The sequence below is a fragment of the Triticum urartu genome, chromosome 7 (assembly GCF_003073215.2).
Source record: "Triticum urartu cultivar G1812 chromosome 7, Tu2.1, whole genome shotgun sequence".
NCBI lineage: Eukaryota > Viridiplantae > Streptophyta > Magnoliopsida > Poales > Poaceae > Triticum > Triticum urartu.
The window spans coordinates 132,044,380-132,064,157 of NC_053028.1; the positions used below are offsets into that span (position 1 = coordinate 132,044,380).

General features: G+C 48.5%; 1 protein-coding gene across 1 annotated transcript; it reads left to right on the forward strand.

The window, feature by feature from the left end:
• The first annotated feature begins 16,338 nt into the window (after positions 1-16,338).
• On the forward strand, positions 16,339-17,889 carry LOC125520508 (probable long-chain-alcohol O-fatty-acyltransferase 4). The gene has a single exon (XM_048685461.1). It carries the CDS (start codon positions 16,634-16,636, stop codon positions 17,696-17,698), a length of 1,065 nt encoding a protein of 354 aa, XP_048541418.1. The 5' UTR covers positions 16,339-16,633; the 3' UTR covers positions 17,699-17,889.
• The last annotated feature ends 1,889 nt before the right edge of the window (positions 17,890-19,778 follow it).

Sequence of the window (19,778 nt, forward strand, 5' to 3'; positions counted from 1 at the left end):
ATGTGTGAACCAATAGCACAACTTGAGGTTGCAGCCGCTGAGTATGAGATCAAACCGAAATTAGTTTCCATGGTTCAACATGACCAATTTGAAGGCTCTGCTTCTGAAGATGCCGGTATGCACTTGCATAATTTTACTGAATTGCGCAACATGAAACACAATAGAGATTATGACCCTGACGCTTTGAAGTTGCGTCTATTTCATTTTTTAGAGGAAAAGCAAAGGAATGGCTTCTAGCTCTACCTAGAGGCAATATAACTTCCTGGGCTGATTGTTGCGGCAATTTTTATCTAAGTTATGTCTAGTTGAAGATGTTAAGATGGTGAGAAGCAATGAAGAGAAGACCGAAGAACTAGACACAAGCCATGTGACAGAGTATAATTACACCGTTGTAGCTTTTGTGAAGATGATATCAATGAAGTACCCAGTACATGAGATAACTAATAACAAAGCATATAATGTCTTTGTTGAACAAGTTGCAGCCAAGGTACGCGAACTTGATGATGAAAGGAAAAAGCTTTATAGTAAGTTACCAGCTAAGCAAGAAGATGCTTTAGAACCTACTATAGAAATTGAGATTGGATTGAATAAATTCAGTGCTTTATGTGATCTAGGGGCTAGTGTTTCCACTGTCCCTAAGTCTGTTTATGATAGTCTCAATCTAGGTCCTTATGGAACTACCGATATTATATTGAATATGACTAATTCTACTTTTACTCAGGCAGTAGGTGAGGGAGTCTTGGACTAAGCGGTCCTCGGGCGTCCGGCATGTTGGCTATGGGACGGACTGATGGGCTGTGAAGATACGAAGACTGAAGACTGTACCCGTGTCCGGATAGGACTCTCCTTGGCGTGGAAGGCAAGCTTGGCGTCGAATATGTAGATTCCTTTCTTTGTAACCGACCTTATGTAACCCTAGATCCTCCCGGTGTCTATATAAACTGGAGGACTTAGTCCGGATAGAGGAGACTCATCATCATAGCCATACAAGCAAGACCTCTAGGGTTTAGCCATTACGATCTTGAGGTAGATCAACTCTTGTAATACTCGTATTCATCAATATCAATCAAGTAGGACGTAGGGTATTACCTCCATAGAGAGGGCCCGAACCTGGGTAAACATCGTGTTCCTTGTCTCCTGTTACCATCAACCTTAGACGCACAGTTCGGGACCCCCTACCCGAGATCCGCAGGTTTTGACACCGACATTGGTGCTTTCATTGAGAGTTCCACTGTGCTGTCGCTAAAAGGTTTGATGGCCCCTTGAATCATCCATAATGAAGTTGTCCAAGGAGAAACTTTCCTCCCCGGACAGATCTTCGTGTTCGGCGGCTTCGCACTGCGTGCCAATTCGCTTGGCCATCTAGAGCAGATCGAAAGCTACGCCCCTGGCCATCAGGTCAGATTTGGGAGCTTGAACTACGTTGCGGACACCCGAGGAGACTTGATCTTCGCCGGATTCGAGACCGCGGTAGCCGCTCCCGGTCGCCCCGATGATCATGACCTAAATCTGTCATCAGGTTGCATCCAGGAGATTGCTCCTATAACCGCTCTGGCCCTAGATCCGGAGCAAGCTGCGCCACCCAAGGACGGGAGGATCAACCCCACCACAGAGGCCACAGATTCCACGGCATTGGAGCCGCATATAGACTTAACCTCTCACGACGTCTTTGTCAGCGGAACTCCGGACTCGTCTCCGGCCGTAAGTTCCGAACCACATGAGGCCGCGGATGCCGATCTTGATCGTTTATCGATCTTCGAATTCAACGCTGTAGACATCTTCCAGCACTTGCCTTTGGGCGATGTGCTAAACTCATTAAAAAACCTATCCTTGACAGAGGACTCACAGCCGAACTATATCCGGCTCGAACTAGGGGCTGACGATGGAGAATTTCGCTTCCCACCCACCACCCACTTCATAGCCATGGTCCAGGATTCAACCGATACACTTGATTACGACTCCGAGAACATTGACGGTATGGACGACGATGTCGAAGACAGCGAAGACCCCATTGATACAGCTAATGACCAAGATGAACGGGAAGATGGGCAGGTTAGTCCTGGTAAATAGGCCACGTACGAAGATTCAGAGGACGACAATTACCTTCCTCTCTCTGAGGATGAGGTGAGCCTCGGCACCGAGGATTTCATCGTGCCTGAGGAACCTCTTGAGCAGGAGCGCTTCAAGCGCCAACTAATAGCCACTGCAAGGAGCCTGAAAAAGAAGCAGCAGCAACTTCAAGCTGACCAAGATCTGCTCAACAATAAATGGACCGAAGTCCTAGCCGCCGAAGAATACGGCCTTAGTGACCCAGCCAAAAGCTACCCAAAGAGTAGATTGCTACCCCAGGGCGACGACAGGGTGCTCGAGCCCGTACCATTATCGCGCAGAGCGTCAGATCAGCCACAACCTGGTCCGGGTAAAGCGGCAACTCAAGCCGAACACCAGGTCGCCCCATCTCGCCGCAAAGGCAAGAACAAAACAGCTCGGGATTGTGTACACGATCGTCAACAGGACCTGGGTAGTAGAGCAGGACACCCAAAAGCGACCTACGGATCGCAAGGACATACCTCGACACGCGACGATGGCCACCTATTCCGACGTGACAAACCTAGCCACGCCCAGGCCAAAAACCGCAAGCGGACTCCATCGGAGGTACGTCGCAGTGTGGCCCAACATAGAGGCGCCACACACCCTCTTTGCTTCACAGACGAAGTAATGGAGCATCAATTCCCAGACGGGTTCAAACCTATGAATATTGAATCATATGATGGAACAACAGATCCCACGGTATGGATCGAAGACTTCCTCCTCCATATCCACATGGCCCGTGGGGACGACCTTCATGCCATTAAATACCTACCACTAAAACTCAAAGGACCAGCTCGGTACTGGTTAAACAGTCTGCCAGAAAATTCCATTGGCATCTGGGAAGATTTGGAGGATGCCTGTCGCAACACCTTCCAAGGAACATATGTCCGGCCACCGGACGCCGATGACTTAAGTCATATTGTCCAGTAGCCCGGAGAGTCAGCCAGGCTGCTCTGGACCAGGTTCTAAGTTTAAAAAACCAAATCGTTAACTCTACGGACGCGGAAGCCCTTGCGTCCTTCAAACACAGCGCCCGGGATGAATTGCTTGCACGCCACCTCGGTCAAGAAGGACCTAGATCCATGTCAGCCCTTACCGCTCAAATGACCCTCTTTTGCGCGGGAGAAGACAGCTGGCTCGCTCATAGAAGCAATAGTACCAGCGACTGGGGCACTTCCGAAATCCGAGACGGTAACGGCAAGCCACGACAAAGCAAACACAACAGTCGCAATAATAATGAAAGATCACGCGACACAGCGGTTAACGCCGGATTCAGCAATCCCAAGCCTGGTCAACATAAAAAGCCATTCAAGGCGAACAGAGACAGACCATCCAACCTAGACAGGATACTAGACCGACCTTGCCAGAGTCACGACCACCCCAATAAACCAGCTAATCATACCAACAGAAACTGTTGGGTCCTCAAGCAGGTCGGCAAGCTCAACGCCGAACACAAGGGAAGGGGGCCGCCAGGCAACAGGGACGACGGAGCGGTTCACTAGCCAAATGCCGAGGGCCAGAAGTAATTTCCCCCCGAAGATCGATCAAATCCAGAGCAGAACTAGCAGTTCGGCTTCCGTCGCCCATCTCATATACCTGTTAAAACTATACCGCGCATACATAACTACACACTGAAGATACCATGGGCATTGGCGGAAGCATAATACGGACAAGTCGGCAAGCACTCCGGTAACATTTTTATTTACTTTCCTGTCTCTTTCTTCATTATCCCTTAAAAACAGGTGGCGCAAAGGAGAAACATCTAAGACCGACTCCATCAGAGTTCGGATCCGTACACTCACCTATGGGGTTATTTCCTTCAAGGATTCCCCTTGCTGAGGACAGGCGGCGCAGACGTGCGATAGGAGGTCCAAAATAACTTTTTGTAGACCGCACTCTCTTTTCGAGCCTGTAACATGCCTTTTTCCTCTGCCTTCGACCCAGGGCATATCAGATAGCCGGGGTCATGGCCTTTATATATATCAAGTAATCTTTGGCATATCGCTTAGGTCCCAGTTCACATTACCTGAATCAATCATCCGCGTCTTTCCGCAAATGAACACACCCTTTATGGTACAAATATACCTTGGGCTTAAATCGCCAGGGGCTCGGTACGGGAAAAAATGAGTTGCCAACAAAGTCTGAACATCTTTTACAGCGTACTTCGGTGTCGCGAGTTTGGCCTTATATGCATCAGCTCCGAATCATGTCTTGGGTCAATAGTTGGGTTGCTCGGCTCCTGTGCTTGCTATCCTATGTTCCGCTCTATTGGCTAGGGTAGTAAAGGGAGAACTACTGCAATTGTGCTGCCGGTTCACCTGGATCAGCACCTCGGTAGAGAAAGCTGAAAACTGACTGTCATGATGCGGCGAGAGATGGTCAACCACTCGATGACTTATCGGAATCTCTAGCGATTCCCCCGTGTCACACGAAGGACCTCTTTCCAGTCAAATATGTACACGCATCGTATGAATAAGCCGCATACATACCAGGGGCTATGTCGTAGACCCACCATAAAACTCCTATGGCTAAGTGAAAGTGTTAACGCCCTATAGTCTGGTTGCCTGGTTCGCCGCATTGACACCTCCTTCACGGACCAAGACGTTGGGTCAAGAGTGATCAAATGCTTTTCCGTACACCCCCGTACTTCCAACGAGGGGGATGAAGCCAACGGCTGGAAAACTTTCAGATTATATTAAAACGGCCGCACAGGAGGAACACAAACTTTCAAGCAATATATAAAAACAGATTAACTATAACATTGTATCATACAATTCTCATACACCTCACTCGAACATTATGTCTTTCGAGCATTGACCCTCTATCAGGCGGGCGGCCACTAGGACGTCTTCACAATAATGCTCCGGTTCGTAGCGGTCCTTGCCCTTGGGTGGATCCTTCACCGCAACATCGATGGCTTTCATCTTCCCCCAGAATGTCTTGACTCGGGTAAAGGCCATCCGTGCACCTTCGATGCACACCGATCGCTTCACAGCATCGATACATGGCACCGTGTCAACAAGCCGTTGCACCAAGCCGAAGTAGCTATTTGGAACAGGATCAGTTGGCCATAACCGGATTATGACGTTCTTCATGGCAGCACCGGATATCCTATGAAGCTCGGCCCACTGGGTCTGCTCATTCAGCAAAAGGGGGCGCTTCGACGCGCCGAATTGTGACCAGAAAAGCTTCTCCGTTGCATACCCCTTTCGCGCCTGGTAAAACTGCGCTGCATCAGAAGAACTCTTCGGCAGGTCTAAAAACTCATCCGAAGAACTCCACAATTGGTTAAGCTGAGCATAGTTCGGATCGCCGAACTTAGTCTGCAGCAAAAATGGCTCACCAGCCGCAATCTCCCTAGCTTGCCGGATCTCCTCACGGGCGGCTCTGGATTCAGACCGCGCTTCTCTCGCCTCTCGTAAGGCCTTGTCAATTTCAACCGTCTTGGCTTCATTCTCCTTCTCAAGGAGTTCACAGCGGCCAGCAGTATTTTTTAGTTCGAGTGCCATCCTCGATATGTTCTCCTCATCTTGACGCCGAGCAGCTCGTTCGGCTTTTAAATCAGCCGATGCCTTTTCGGCAGCCGCATTACTACACCGAGCCTGCTCCTTGGCCCAGGCCAGCTCCGCCCGAAGAATTTCAACGGCGGCAGCACCATCTGCAGCCATGCATATTACAGTATATAACTTTTAGCATAGTGCTTATATCATAATAATGTATGTGAAGGGACTGCCCCGAATACATACCTTGTGATTCGTCAAGACGCATACTGATTAACACAATATCATCCCCGGCCACATCAAGCTTCCGTCGAAGCTCGGCCATATCCGTAGTCTGGGAAGTAGCCAGGGGGAAGCAGCCTGCGTTCAAGTTAACCAGGTTAGTCCTTGAATATATCTTCTTGATCCTCCATTCGTCTCCCATGGGAAGCCAACCTGAGTCTCAGGGGCTACTACATATACACAGGTGTATTTTGCGAATAAAACACAATTGTACATATTACAGTACAAACCTTGAAGCCTCATCCAATCCGCTCTTCGCGGATAGGACCTTTTCAACCACCGTACCCATCAAGGTACGATGTTCCTCTGAGACGGACGCTTGTCGCAGCATGTTCGTCAAGATATATGGCGCCTCTGGGTCTCCGGAGGCCGCCGTAGGAGTACGGCCACCCTTTGAAGGGATCCATTCATTCGTATCCGGCTGTATACCAGATTGTTCGGGGCCCTCATTGTTGTTCCCCGGACCCTGGGCCACCGAAGTATCGCCTTCGAGTAGCATCTTCATCATCCCTTGCGCCACTTGTTGGTCGGGAGAGACCCTCCGCGATGACACCTCGAAGTCGTCCGCCCTATTGGACGAAGAGACCGGTGGAGGCGTCTCACTTTCCATCATCTCTGGGAGTAGGTCCCTCGAGGAAGAGGATTGTTGAGGAAGGGTGCGTGTTGAGCTGCAAAAAATATATATCCCAAGCATTATAAGAAAAGAATGGGACATGTTTAAAATAGCCTTGTTCACTTACGATTTGGCCAGAGGCTTGTCCTTGTCATGAGACTGCGCTTCGACGTCCTCCAAGCCCGAGCCACCCACCTGAGGCATATTGCCTCGCTTAGGAGCTTGTTTCTCCCAATCTTCGGAGGCGACCCTTTTCCTAGGAGGGAGGGAGACAATGCCCCCCCTTCACTTTTGTCTTCGGATGAGGGGATTTTGATCCCCCGGGGTACAAAGTCTGATGCATCCTCGGAATAGGGGCCATCTTTGGTCCTATCATTCTCCGCCTCGCCCTCCTTCATAGGCATCTGGTATGGTGCCAGAGCCAGCATTCTTGTTTGAACAGGATTTGTTTGGCCCTCGGGCAGATGAGCCGAACACATAATTAGTTCCGCCTTCTTTGTCCAGCCCTGGAAGAATATAGCCTGCTCAGTACCATATTACGGTATACATAATTACAAAGTGTTCGGGAGCCAAGTGCTTACCGGGGTATCTGGACGGTTGCAATTGAGGCCAGCGTCCTCGGTGGTGTCCGGCCAATGTTTCTGCTTCCCAAAAAATAATTTCCACATCCCTTCGTGTGTGGTGCCAAAGAAGTGTTGGAGGGTTTGTGGTCCTTCTGGATTAAGCTCCCACATGCGGCAAGACCTGCGCTGGCATGGCAGGATTCGGCGAACTAACATCACTTGGATCACGCTGACAAGATCGATGTCTCTCTCAAGGAGGGTTCGGATGCGGCTCTGTAAAGTTTGTACTTCATCAACTGATCCCCAATCCATCCCCTTGTTGACCCATGATGCAAGCTGTAACGATGGGCCAGGACGGAATGTGGGTGCAGCTACCCACTTGGTGTTGCGGGGCTCCGTAACGTAAAACCACTCCCGCTGCCAGTGATTGGAAGTTTCGGTAAAAGAACCTTTTGGACAAGGAGTGCTGGTGAGTTGGCCGATCGTAGCACTGCCACACTCCACCTGTTCCCTATCGACTACCTTCGGCTTCACACTGAAGGTCTTGAGCCATAAGCCGAAGTGTGGAGGGATTTGGAGGAAGGCCTCTCATGTAATGATAAACGCCGAGACTTGAAGAATAGAGTCCCGGGCTAGGTCATGAAAATCTAATCCGTAATAAAACTTTAGCCCCCGGACGAAGGGGTGAAGAGCAAACCTTGGCCCCGGAGGAAGTGGGATATGAATACGACCCTCTCACCGGATTTGCGGGTCGGAATAAACTGTCCTTGAGCAAGAAGCCTGTGGTAGACCTCCGCAGTCAAATATCTAGCTACCCGAAGCTTTGTGATATGCTCCTCTGTAACGGAGGAAGCCGCCCATCAGCCTTGAGAGATGGGTCCGGACAGGGTGGGGAGGCTTGAAACAATGAAATCGAACCTTGGGTGCTAGAGCTCGAGGTTGGGAAGGCTGAGGAGAGCTTTTACATAGAAGGACGGCCCTTAGTTCCTTTATAAAGGCCACGGGTATTAAACGCCTCCTCCCAAGCCTAAGAACCTACCTATTCCTAAGGGATCTTTCCCGCAGGACGGTTGGGTTACCCACGCTCGTATTGATGAAAATCCCGTAATAAGGGGACACGATCTCTGCTTCGACAAGACGTGTCAATGAAGATCACGCCCCAAAACGTGGAACGGCGGGACAGGAAACGGTTTGAAATAATGACCGAGAAGCATGACGTTATGTTACCAAAATTGTCAGCAGATTGGATTCATGGAATACTATACTCTCTACGGTTGTGTGTTACAGGTCCGGACACGATCAATTCGTCCGAAGACTATTTTGGAGTTCGGAAGGAGGAACCCGCCTTGCAATGCCGAAGACAGCACTATGCGCCGGATACCTTGTCATTGAAGCCAGGTTCAGGGGCTATTGAGGGAGTCCTAGACTAAGGGGTCCTCGGGCGTCCGGCCTGTTGGCTATGGGCCGGACTGATGGGCTGTGAAGATACGAAGACCGAAGACTGTACCCGTGTCCGGATAGGACTCTCCTTGGCGTGGAAGGCAAGCTTGGCGTTGAATATGTAGATTCCTTTCTTTGTAACCGACCTTATGTAACCCTAGATCCTCCCGGTGTCTATATAAACCGGAGGACTTAGTCCGGTTAGAGGAGACTCATCATCATAACCATACAAGCTAGACCTCTAGGGTTTAGCCATTATGATCTCGAGGTAGATCAACTCTTGTAATACTCGTATTCATCAATATCAATCAAGTAGGACGTATGGTATTACCTCCATAGAGAGGGCCCGAACCTGGGTAAACATCGTGTTCCTTGTCTCCTGTTACCATCGACCTTAGACGCACAGTTCGGGACCCCCTACCCGAGATCCACCGGTTTTGACACCGACAGTAGGCATTAAGCATGGAGTTATAGTTCAAATAAATGATTGCCCTATCATGATTGATCTGATGATAGTAGATATGCCTGAAGATCATATTGCTCCTATAATTCTTGGTAGAACCTTTTTAAGGACTATCAAAGCTGTGATAATGTGTTTGAGGTAAATGTAAGATTTGACTTACCCGCTAAAGATCCTTTTGTGAGACATTTCCCCAGGAAAAAGAAAATTAAGACACATACAGGAGAAAGCATCATTGTGAATGTCAAAATCCATGGTCTCGGTGTGTTTGCGTCACCTTGATCACCACTACGGTCGAGCTAACCGACTGTAAACAACCGCTTCGTGGGAGGCAACCCACGCGAATAAATTAGACAAGTGAGGTTCTATTTTCGTTTTAATAAAAAGAGTGATTGAAGTTCTAGATAAAGAATTAAGTTTGGAAGAGATGTTCTAATGAAGGCTTTGCTATGTGAAAATTAATTTACATGTTGTATTGACATTTGGATGCCTGGAAATATGTCTATGTATTGTGTTGGAACTAACCCCGCAGAAAAACAAGGAAAAAAAGAAGTCTCGGAAGAGAAGGGTCAAAAGACGGTCTTTCAAACGACCACAACAGTCGTCTGGATGGTCGCATGACTTCCTAGAGGTTCCAATGCAAAACAACCAGAGGCAACAGGGTGATCGACGGCATCCCTCTCATGTGCGGACTTTTGATATCTCTGCAGAAACAAGAAAAAAGTCCACATCATTTGCGGCGTTCCATACGGGCGAAGCTGCCCGTTTGAGCGGTTGTATGAGATCCTCAACCAGAAGAAGAAAACAACCAGGGCATTCGACGACATTCCATATGGGTGTTACTGCCCGTTTCGCCGGTCACATGAGGTATGAACAAATGCATGTAAGTTATCAGGGTGAACGACGGTGTTTCATACGAGCGCTTACGCTCATATGGGTGGTCGTATGGATCCCCAGCGGACACAATAAGCCCGAGGAAGGAGGTAAATCACCCCATCTCTCTCTTTCTTCTTCTTCCTTCAAACCTCTCCAAACCCTAGCAAAACTTTGCCCGATCTTCCTACTCGTTCGATTTCAGTTCAAATCCTTCCGTGAGATCGATCTACGGCATGTTTCTCCTCCGATCCGCAATTTATTTTTCACGAATCCATGTTCTACATGCCTAGCATTACCATGTCTAGGGAATACATATTTTTTTAATCCAAATTTGAGTTTAGCTTGGATTCGTTGATGTTTTTAGAGGAGTATGATGTTGTAACTACCATAGAATCAATATTGTTTAATTGTAGTGGACTGAAAAATTGTTTTGTAGATGTCTACGAGGAGGTCCACTTGCATATACGATGCTTTGAATTCATCCATCCCACAGCCACAACTTTCACTCAAGGGATCGTCTTCGCCGACCGTGAAGCAAGAAATAAATTTCAGAAACTCATTACAAGGAAGATCAAAGCATCCAAGTGGGCTTGCGAGTCAACACTCGCTAAGCTAGGTATTAGTAATGATTTCAATTTCTTTGTGATAATGCTGGGTTGCATCATTTTGTTTATCAGGGATGTGAAACATATGAAGATGCTTGAGTTTCTTAGTATTCTCTCGCATAATGTCGGTTTGATGCCAAATGCATATAAGGAGGAGTGGATCACTTTTCGTCTCTTGGACCAAGATTTCAACATCACTTTAGATGAGTGGTGTAATCACTTTGGCTTACCCTACAACTATGATGACATCCGTTATGTTTATGAGTTTACCAACCCGTGATACGTCTCCAACGTATCTATAATTTTTGCTTGCTCCATGCTGCTTATATTATCATTCTTGGATGTTTTACAATCATTTTATAGCAACTTTATATCAATTTTTGGGACTAAATTATTGACATAGTGCCCAGTGTCAGTTGTTGTTTTTTGCTTGTTTTTTACTTCGCAGAAAATCAATACCAAACGAAGTCCAAACGCATTGAAACTTTTTGGAGAATTTTTCTGGACCAGAAGACACCCGATGGGCCAAAGAAGTACCAGAGGGGAGCTCCGAGGTGAGCACAACCCACCAGGGCGCGCCTGGGGGCAGGCGCGCCCAGGTGGGTTGTGCCCACCTCGGTGGCCTCCCGCACTGCCTCTTTGCCCTATAAATTCCCAAATATTCCAAAACCCCCAAAGATAACCCTAGATCGGAAATTCCACCGCCGCAAGCCTCTGTAGCCACGAAAAACCAATCGGGAGCCCGTTCTGGCACCCTGTTGGAGGGGGAACTCATCACCGCTGGCCATCTTCATCATCCCGGCGGTAACCATGATGAGGAGGGAGTAGTCCACCCTCGGGGCTGAGGGTTTGTACTAGTAGTTATGTGTTTAATCTCTCTCTTGTGTTCTTGAGATGGCACGATCTTGATGTATCGCGGACTTTGTTAATATAGTTGGATCATATGGTGTTTTCCCCTCTCTATCTTGTTGTGATTAATTGAGTTTTCTCTTTGAGATTTTGTTTTATTGGATTGAATACTTTTATGGATTTGAGAGCACTTGATATATGTCTTGCATATGAATACCCGTGGTGACAATGGGGTATTATATTGATTCACTTGGTATATGTTTTGGCACTCAACTTGTGGATTCCCGAGGTGACATTGAGGCAATCTATGCATAGGGGTTGATGCACGTTCTCGTCTTTTGTTTCTCCGGTAGAAATCTTGGGGCACTCTTCGAGGTTCTTTGTGTTGGATTGAGTATTATGAATCTGAATTTGCTTCGGTGTTATTTTAGTATGAACTCTTGATGGATCAATCGGAAAGAATAGCTACAAACAATTTCTTCTTATGTTCTCCGCTAGATAAGAACTTTGGAGTGATTCTTCATTGCACTTTGAGGGATGGTTATATGATCCAATTATATTAGCATTGTTGAGAGATTGCACTAGCGAAAGTACGGACCCTAGGCCTTGTTTTCAAGCTTTGCAATACTGTTTGTGCTCACTTTTGTTACTTGCTACCTTACTGTTTTTTATTGTTACTATTACAAAAACCAATATCTACTATTATTACTACACTTTTATTATCATCTCTTCACCGAACTAGTGCACCTATACAAATTACCATTGTATTTGGTGTGTTGGGGACACAAGAGACTCTTTGTTATTTGGTTGCAAGGTTTTTTGAGAGAGACTATCTTCATCCTACGCCTCCCACAGATTGATAAACCTTAGGTCATCCACTTGAGGGAAAATTGCTACTGTCCTAAAAATCTCTGCGCTTGGAGGCCCAACACGTGTCTACAAGAATAAAGTTGCATAGTAGACATCAACCCGCACCGGAGACAATCCTTCTACCAGATGAGTCACAATGGCTCAAGGCAAATAGCCAATTGCATTGAAAGTCCTGTTGTAAGTTATTTCTATTATGTTATCACTAACTCATTGTAGGCACAAGTTTTCTAAGGTTAATGATGAGAACATGCTAGTTCTCTGGAAAGCAGCAAACCTTGACGTCGATTATTCTCCCAACTTAAGGGCAATACTTTTGCTACACCTCACGCACCAAGCAAATCATGCAAGGAGATATTGTGTGTGGAGGAGTGATCACCATGTTGGCAAACTCCCTTGGTCTCAACTACAATCACCTTCTCCCCATTGTCGGTAACAACCTTGTTAATATTCGTGTTCTTACTAGCGCTGGAATGGTAGTAGTCATCATTGCATTAAAATCCTTGGAGTGGAATACTTGTTGCCTACTCCTATGCCTAACCGTTTTTCCATAGAACATTGGCAATTGCATTATCTTGCACAGGAAGGAGATGCAGCTTTTGACCAAGAAGGCCCAGAACCTGAACAAGTAGATGAGGAAGAACTCGCTACCGACGAAAAAAGGAGCAGTCTCCTTTTGGTTCAATAAACCTTGGTACTTAACTAAGGGAAATACTTTGTGGTACTATACTACATCACCTTCCTCTTTGGAGAATCCCAGCACTAGCAGAGGCCCAACAAAATCTACAAGAAGTTGCGTAGTAGACATCACTGATGCACTAGCACAATTGGTGTAAACCGTGATGCAAAGTTTCCCCACACCTAAACTCTCTACTGCAGCAAAACAAAACATTTATTTCCATTTTTTTACTTTTTATTTTATTTATTTGTGCTTTTTACTTTCTTTCGTCCGCAACCAATTACAATACCCATATGGTATATTTGTTCTTCTAGAACAATACTAATCCCTGCAGATATTCAAACAACTAATTCACACAAGATCTATGACAACTTTTGTGTGATAGAAACGACAATATTAATACTCTCCTCCACTTCTTGTTGGGAAAGATAACTAATTGGATACTTACGCCAAAGAAACCAAAGCTCTGACGCTCCTCAGACGATGTCCGCTGGCAAGCTTAACTTTCTGGGTAGCAACAAACATCAGCACATAGACACCCGATTTTTACGTGACCCCACCCCCCAACTTGAGGGGAAATACCATGGGCCGAAGCCACCTAAATCCTCTTCCACTTTTATCAAACGTGGGATGCAATGAGTTCGTCTCTAGGTAGCACTAGAGACTCTCATACATCAAGATTTCTGAATCTTGGAACACAAAAAATGGGGGGTGGGCTCAAGAGATAGGGATTGGAACAATCTCACCAAAGATAATGGAACCGCGGCTTGAAGGGGACAAGGTAGTGGATCTGGGCCATCACAACCTTAGGTAGGAGCTCCCTTTACTTCTTCCCTCAATCTTTATTTCTTTCTCTTTCTCTCTTGGTTTTTTTCTCTTCTTATTCAATGGAGGCTGATCTGATTTTCGTCACTCTCAGTGGTGGCTGTTGGATGGAGGGTAAGACATCCCCATCCTTGTGTGCAAATTCCAAAATAGTCTTATGTCATAGCCCTAATAGGTAGTGCATTTTACACACCTTTGGATTGCCTAAAAGGCTTCAAGTGTTCATCTCCTCACACCTCACATGAGGAGGATATCCCAACAGAAACAATCCTAAAAAACATAAGCCTAGCCCATCTAGAAAAACAAGAATAACCGAAGAAGAATGGAACCAAATTATATCTCATTTAGATGAGTTTTGCACACTCCTTTTTTAAGTTCAATACTTTCTTACACTCTCTGGTCTTTCCTACCACCAACAAGTTGTGGTCCGAGCAAAAATGCATAGCTGGGCCAACAAACTATTCTCTCCGTCTTGAATCAGTTGTCTTAGGGTGTGTTTGGCAGGGTGCGTGGAGAGTGTATGAGAGCAAAAATTCTCAATCCGACCCACTTTTGCTTATTTGGTAGGGTGTATGGGCTCATCTGGGCTATGCCGCCCATCTGATGCAAAAGGACCCTGAGCCATGCCCATCTCATGCACCATTGAGAGGGTGCATGGAGGCAGCCATGCTCGCCCTGACCCTCATCCCCACCCACCAGACCACGTCTAGATATGTTTAAATTTTCAAAAAATGTTCATAATTTCAAATTTTACTTAAATTTTCAAACAAATTGAAAAAGTGGAGAATTTGATTTTTTGTTTAAATTTTTAAAAAATGTTCAAACTTTCAAATTTTGTTTAAATTTTCTAAAAAAATAAAATTTGCTAATTTTTTTTAAAAGTTTAGAATTTCGAAATTTGTTTAAATTTTGAAAAAAAATTCAAAATTTGTTTAAATTTTCTAAAAATGTTTAGAATTTCAAATTTTGTTTAAATTTTCAATAAAAGTTCAGAATTTCAAAATATGTTTACATTTTTGTTCATATTTTTTCAGTTTTGTTCACCATTCAAAAAATTATTTGGAATTCAAAATTGTTGAGCATGTCTAAACACATACGGGTTGTCAAACAAAGTCTCAGCTCAGCATGTCTCAGCGCATACACCGCTGCCAAACAACAGCAAATGCATGGACTTAGCATATCTACATTCAACATGTATGAAAGGAGAACAATTAGGCTAGGTCCATACATGCTACCAAACACATCCTAAATTTGTGAAGGATGTATTTAAACTTATTTTTTAAAGTACTAGGCACATTTTATTGTTATATACATCCGTATATATCCGTATTCAAAACAAGTAATTTAAGACAGAGATAATAATACTTGGTGCATTCGACTTCTGCAGGAACCGTTTCTCTCTGCAAGCATTAGCTTTCTCTTAGAGCATCTACAGCCGCATTAGCTTTCTCTTAGAGCATCTACAGCCGGACTTTGCTAATCCGGCCCCTCAAATGTCCGCGAACGTGACTGGGTGTATCCACGGACAGTGACCAGTCACGTCTCAAATTAACCACTCTGTATCTGCCTCTCACATATTTCAATCCCTAAATTCATACAAAGCATGTAAAAGAAGTCCTACGTACTACCCTAGCTCTTCTTCATCGTCGGAGATGCCCACGACGACAGTGCCAGGTGCCGGCTGGATGGGCGGGTAGGAGGGCTCTGGCTCATCCTCCTCCTGCTCGACCTCATCCATGTAGGCGAGCATCTCCGCCTCCTCCACAGCCTGCTGCGCCTTTATCTCCTGTCAGCGACGCCGTCTGACCTTCACAGGCGACTCAGACTAGAGGGAATCGAGGGTGGCCTGCTGCTCCGCCCGCAAATCCGCGTCGCTAGTGTCCCCCACATCCTCTTCCTTCGGCTCATCCTCATCCTCCTCAACCTCCTCCTCCACCACCACCTCCTCCTTCTCCTCTTCCAACTCCTCCGGATCCACTGCGTCTGGAGGTAGCCCTGTGGCGATCTGGGCTTCGCGCCTAGCCCGGATTTGCTCAAGGAGCTCGAGCCGGCGCTCCGGCGTAAGAAATGGCTCGCTCCTCACCCGGCGGCGTGGGGGCATGGCTACTAAGCGGATAGGCGGAGGCAAATGTGAATGGATGGTAGGGTTTCGATGCAACGCTCAACTTAAATAGCCGAGTTAGGCACTACGCGGCCCGCCGGAGCTGCGCCACGCGGCGCCACCGGTCTGGCGGAGGAGACGAGTTTCGGACCGCCAGGTTTCAGGGCGTTTTCGGCTAAGACCCCTTCGTCAGTCCTACGTGACGGGCGTGTCCGGACGCGCCCGGACGCCTCATATTGGGGCTGGATATAAGGGCTGTCAGTCAGCTCGGACGTTTGAGGCCAGTTTGAGACGTTCATCTGGATCAAAAAATTATGACCGGCCAGTGACCACGCAGTCCGCCCATGCGTTTGAGAAGAACTGAGGCGCCCGACTATAGATGCTTTTAGAAGCATGGAGACTGCGGTGGGCAAATGGAGGAGCTGTCCAGCATGGAACATGGTACATGAGACGATCCAAAGACTACCTTTTTCCGGTGCAGCTTCGCGATAAAAGTCCATATGCTTCTGTTCATCCCCACGTAGGTGTAAATCATGAGATTCTTTCCCAATTTGTGCCATCCAAGCGACCAACTTTGTCGAAAATCAAAAAACTTTGTGGAAAATCCAAGCGACCAACTTGACGCTGCCGGTCAAGAGGGGTTCTTGGGAGAGGTCGGAAACAGCAGCAAAGTTTCTTGTCCGCTATCTATATTTCAGCACAACCCACCTCTCCCTCTCTCACCCGCACCTCGCCGCCCTTCCTCCGGATCTCGGCTCTGCTCGGCGGCGCCAGCAGAACGGGGTCGGATCGGAGGCATACGAGCGAATCCCCCCGACAACGTAGTTCACAGCTCGAGAGGCCGGCCCAATAGAGCATTGATTCCTCTGTGCTCGCCACGTCATGGCGGCGGCGCTCATGGACGGCGAGCTCGGGAGCCTCCTGAAGGTGACGACGGCGGTTTGGGCGGCCATGTACTACGCCCGCATGTCCGCCGCGGTCATACGCCCTGGCGCGGCTCGCCTCGCCGCGCTCCTGCCCGCCGTCGCGCTCTTCTGCGCGATCCCCTTCGCCTTCTCCACCACCACGTTCCGCGGCAGCTCCGCCTTCTTCCTCAGCTGGCTCGGCACCTTCAAGCTCCTCCTCCTCGCCGCCGGCCGCGGGCCGCTGGACCCGTCCCTCTCCCTGCCCCACTTCGTGTTCTCCGCCTCCCTGCCCGTCAAGTTCCGGCAGCCCGCCTCCGCCTCCGCCAAAGCGAAGGACCAAGATCCCGCTTCGGGCGGCCCGGCCAAGATCCTCGTCTCCGGCGCCGTCATCCCCTTCATCATCTACGCATACCAGTTCAAGGACGCGATGCGCCGGTGGCAGCTCGTCCTCCTGTACACCGTGCACATCTACTTCTCCCTGGAGCTCCTGCTGGGCTCGGTGCGCGCCGTGATCCACGGCGTGCTGGGCATGGAGATGGAGCCGCAGGTGGACCGGCCGTACCTGGCGTCGTCGCTGCGGGACTTCTGGGGCCGGCGGTGGAACCTCATGGTGCCCGCCATCCTCCGGCCGTCGGTGCACAGCCCCGTGCGCGCGCGCCTCGGCGACGCGGCGGGGGTCATGGCGTCCTTCCTCGTCTCCGGGCTCATGCACGAGGTGATGTTCTACTACATCATGTGGCAGCCGCCCAGAGGCGACGTGACCGCCTTCTTCGTCCTGCACGGGGCGTGCACCGCGGCGGAGGGGTGGTGGGCGCGGCACGCCGGGTGGTGGCGCCCGCCGCGGGCGGCCGCGGTGCCGCTCACGCTGGCGTTCGTGGGCGGGACGGGGTTCTGGCTCTTCTTCCCGGCCATGATCAGGGGCGGGCTGGACGAGCTCGCGCTGCAGGAGTGCCAGGGCTTGGTGGCGGCCATGGAGCAGGCCGGCCGGTGGCTCGCCGGCGGTGGCGGCGGCGGCGCCGGTCCCATTCTTTCCACCCGCTGACCGTGACCAGCAGAAAACATTCGCTGTGACGAGATATCGAGCGTGTGCCGTACGATTAGGATCCAAAGGGTGATAGGAGTATACTGCTTGAGATGTGGACTGGACTGTGGTAGACTTCGGATCTTGGAAGATCGTGATTGAACCCATTCATTGATCAATAATAATTAATTAAATATATTGCTATTCAGATCTTCGCTGGCTGCTACGTAGTGCTATCTCTACAGTCTGGCGATATTCTTTTCTGAATTAAAATTAATGATGGCGACGGAGCTGCTGAACGGCGAGTTGTTTTCCATCTTCTTCCCCGGCTGACCCGTACCGTACTACTCAGCTGAGATAGAACGGCACTTGATCGTGACCGGTGAAATACGCCTTCTTGCAGCGCCAGAGATTTTCCACGGAGACCGAGGAAGGCATGCATTCGAGAGTTCCTTTTTCAAAGGACACTAATATCCAGTGCCCGTCGGACACGGAATCTTTCACTGGAACCATGCTTTCTGATCGAACGAATTACTTGTTCCAACCATCCTTGTGTCCGACGGAAAAGAATTATATAAGATCAAGTCTTACGAGTTAGCATGTGAGACCCATCCTAATTGATGAAATGTGGCATTCACAAATGATAAAGCATCGAATCTCTCCTTCCTGATTTGAAGTGGGGCTGGGGTAGATGCTTTGTGATTTGTAAATGTCACGTGTCATCCATCAATGTGGGTCTCACATGCTAACCCGTGAGACATGGTCTCATATAATTCTTTTTCGTCGGACATGAGGATAGTTGGAACAAGCAATTCGTTCGATCAGAAAGCAACGTTCCAGTGAAAGATTCCGTTCACTAGAGGCGTGTTTGGTTGCCCGCATCGAGCCCAACCAGGTCCGCGCGGGAAGGAAAAGGCCTGTTTGGTTGTCTGGTTTCACTGTTAGGCCTGCATCGCACGCTTCTTAAAGCAGCCCAGAGCTTAGCTCGCTGAAAACACTCGGATCGGCAGTTTCTCGCGAGGCAGGCTGAGTGCGGCGCGAGGTCGCACGGACGGGTGCGACGCGAGGGCGAGGGGGGAATGGCGGGAGATGGGAAATCTGGCGCGCCGTCCCGGCGCAAAATCTAGCCACATCCCCCTTTCACTCGCTCACCCATAGCCACTACCTCATTTCTTCCCTACTGCCTCACCAGCGGCGGCGGCTGCGATTTTAGATCTGCACTAGAGGCGGCGACGGCGGAAGAGGCGGCGGCGTTTGCGGCGGATCTGATGCTCCCCCTGCTATTGGCCATCGTCTAGTCGACCTTGTCTGTGCCATGGCTCCCCCTACGTTGGCCTCATCTCCGATGCTGGTAAGCAGCACCCCCTTCCCCTTTGTTAGGTCGGTGGTTAGGCTGTTGCAAGGTGTAGGATCGATTTCTCACTGAACGAATCGTCGATGTTGACTAGGTTATGGACTCACGGATGAGGCTGATAATTCAGGCAGCAGCACTGATAAGTGTGATTCAGGCATGGGTCATGTTCATGCACCAGAGAGTTGTTCGTCGTGTCGGGAGACCTTTGATCCACTATGGTCCAATGTTTATCCGGGAACAAGAGAGGATCCAAAATCTGAACTACATCTACAACTGCAATGACGTCGAGGCTCTGTGGATGCTTCGAATGGAAAGAGCACCATTTGCTAGACTTGTCGAGACCTACAGGGGAAGGGGGCTGCTACAAGATAACATCAACACCAGTGTGGAAGAGCAAGTGACCATGTTCCTCCATGTTGTTGACCATAACCAGAGGTTCAGGGTCATTCACAACATGTTCAGGAGATCAATGGAGACCATCTCTAGGTACTTCAAGCAGGTGCTTTTTGCTGTTGGGAGCTTAGAGGAGACATGATCAGGAGACCATCTGGCCAGACTCCACCTAAGATTCGCGGAAGCCCAAAATGGTATCCGTACTTCAAGGTGAACATTGACAATATACACTTTTCATGGCTTGATATGCTTGTATTGTTCAAGTTGAGCACTAGTACAGGCTTGTGATGCCATTTTCAGGATTGCATTGGGGCAATAGATGGTACTCATGTCACTGCCAGAGTTTCTAGGTCA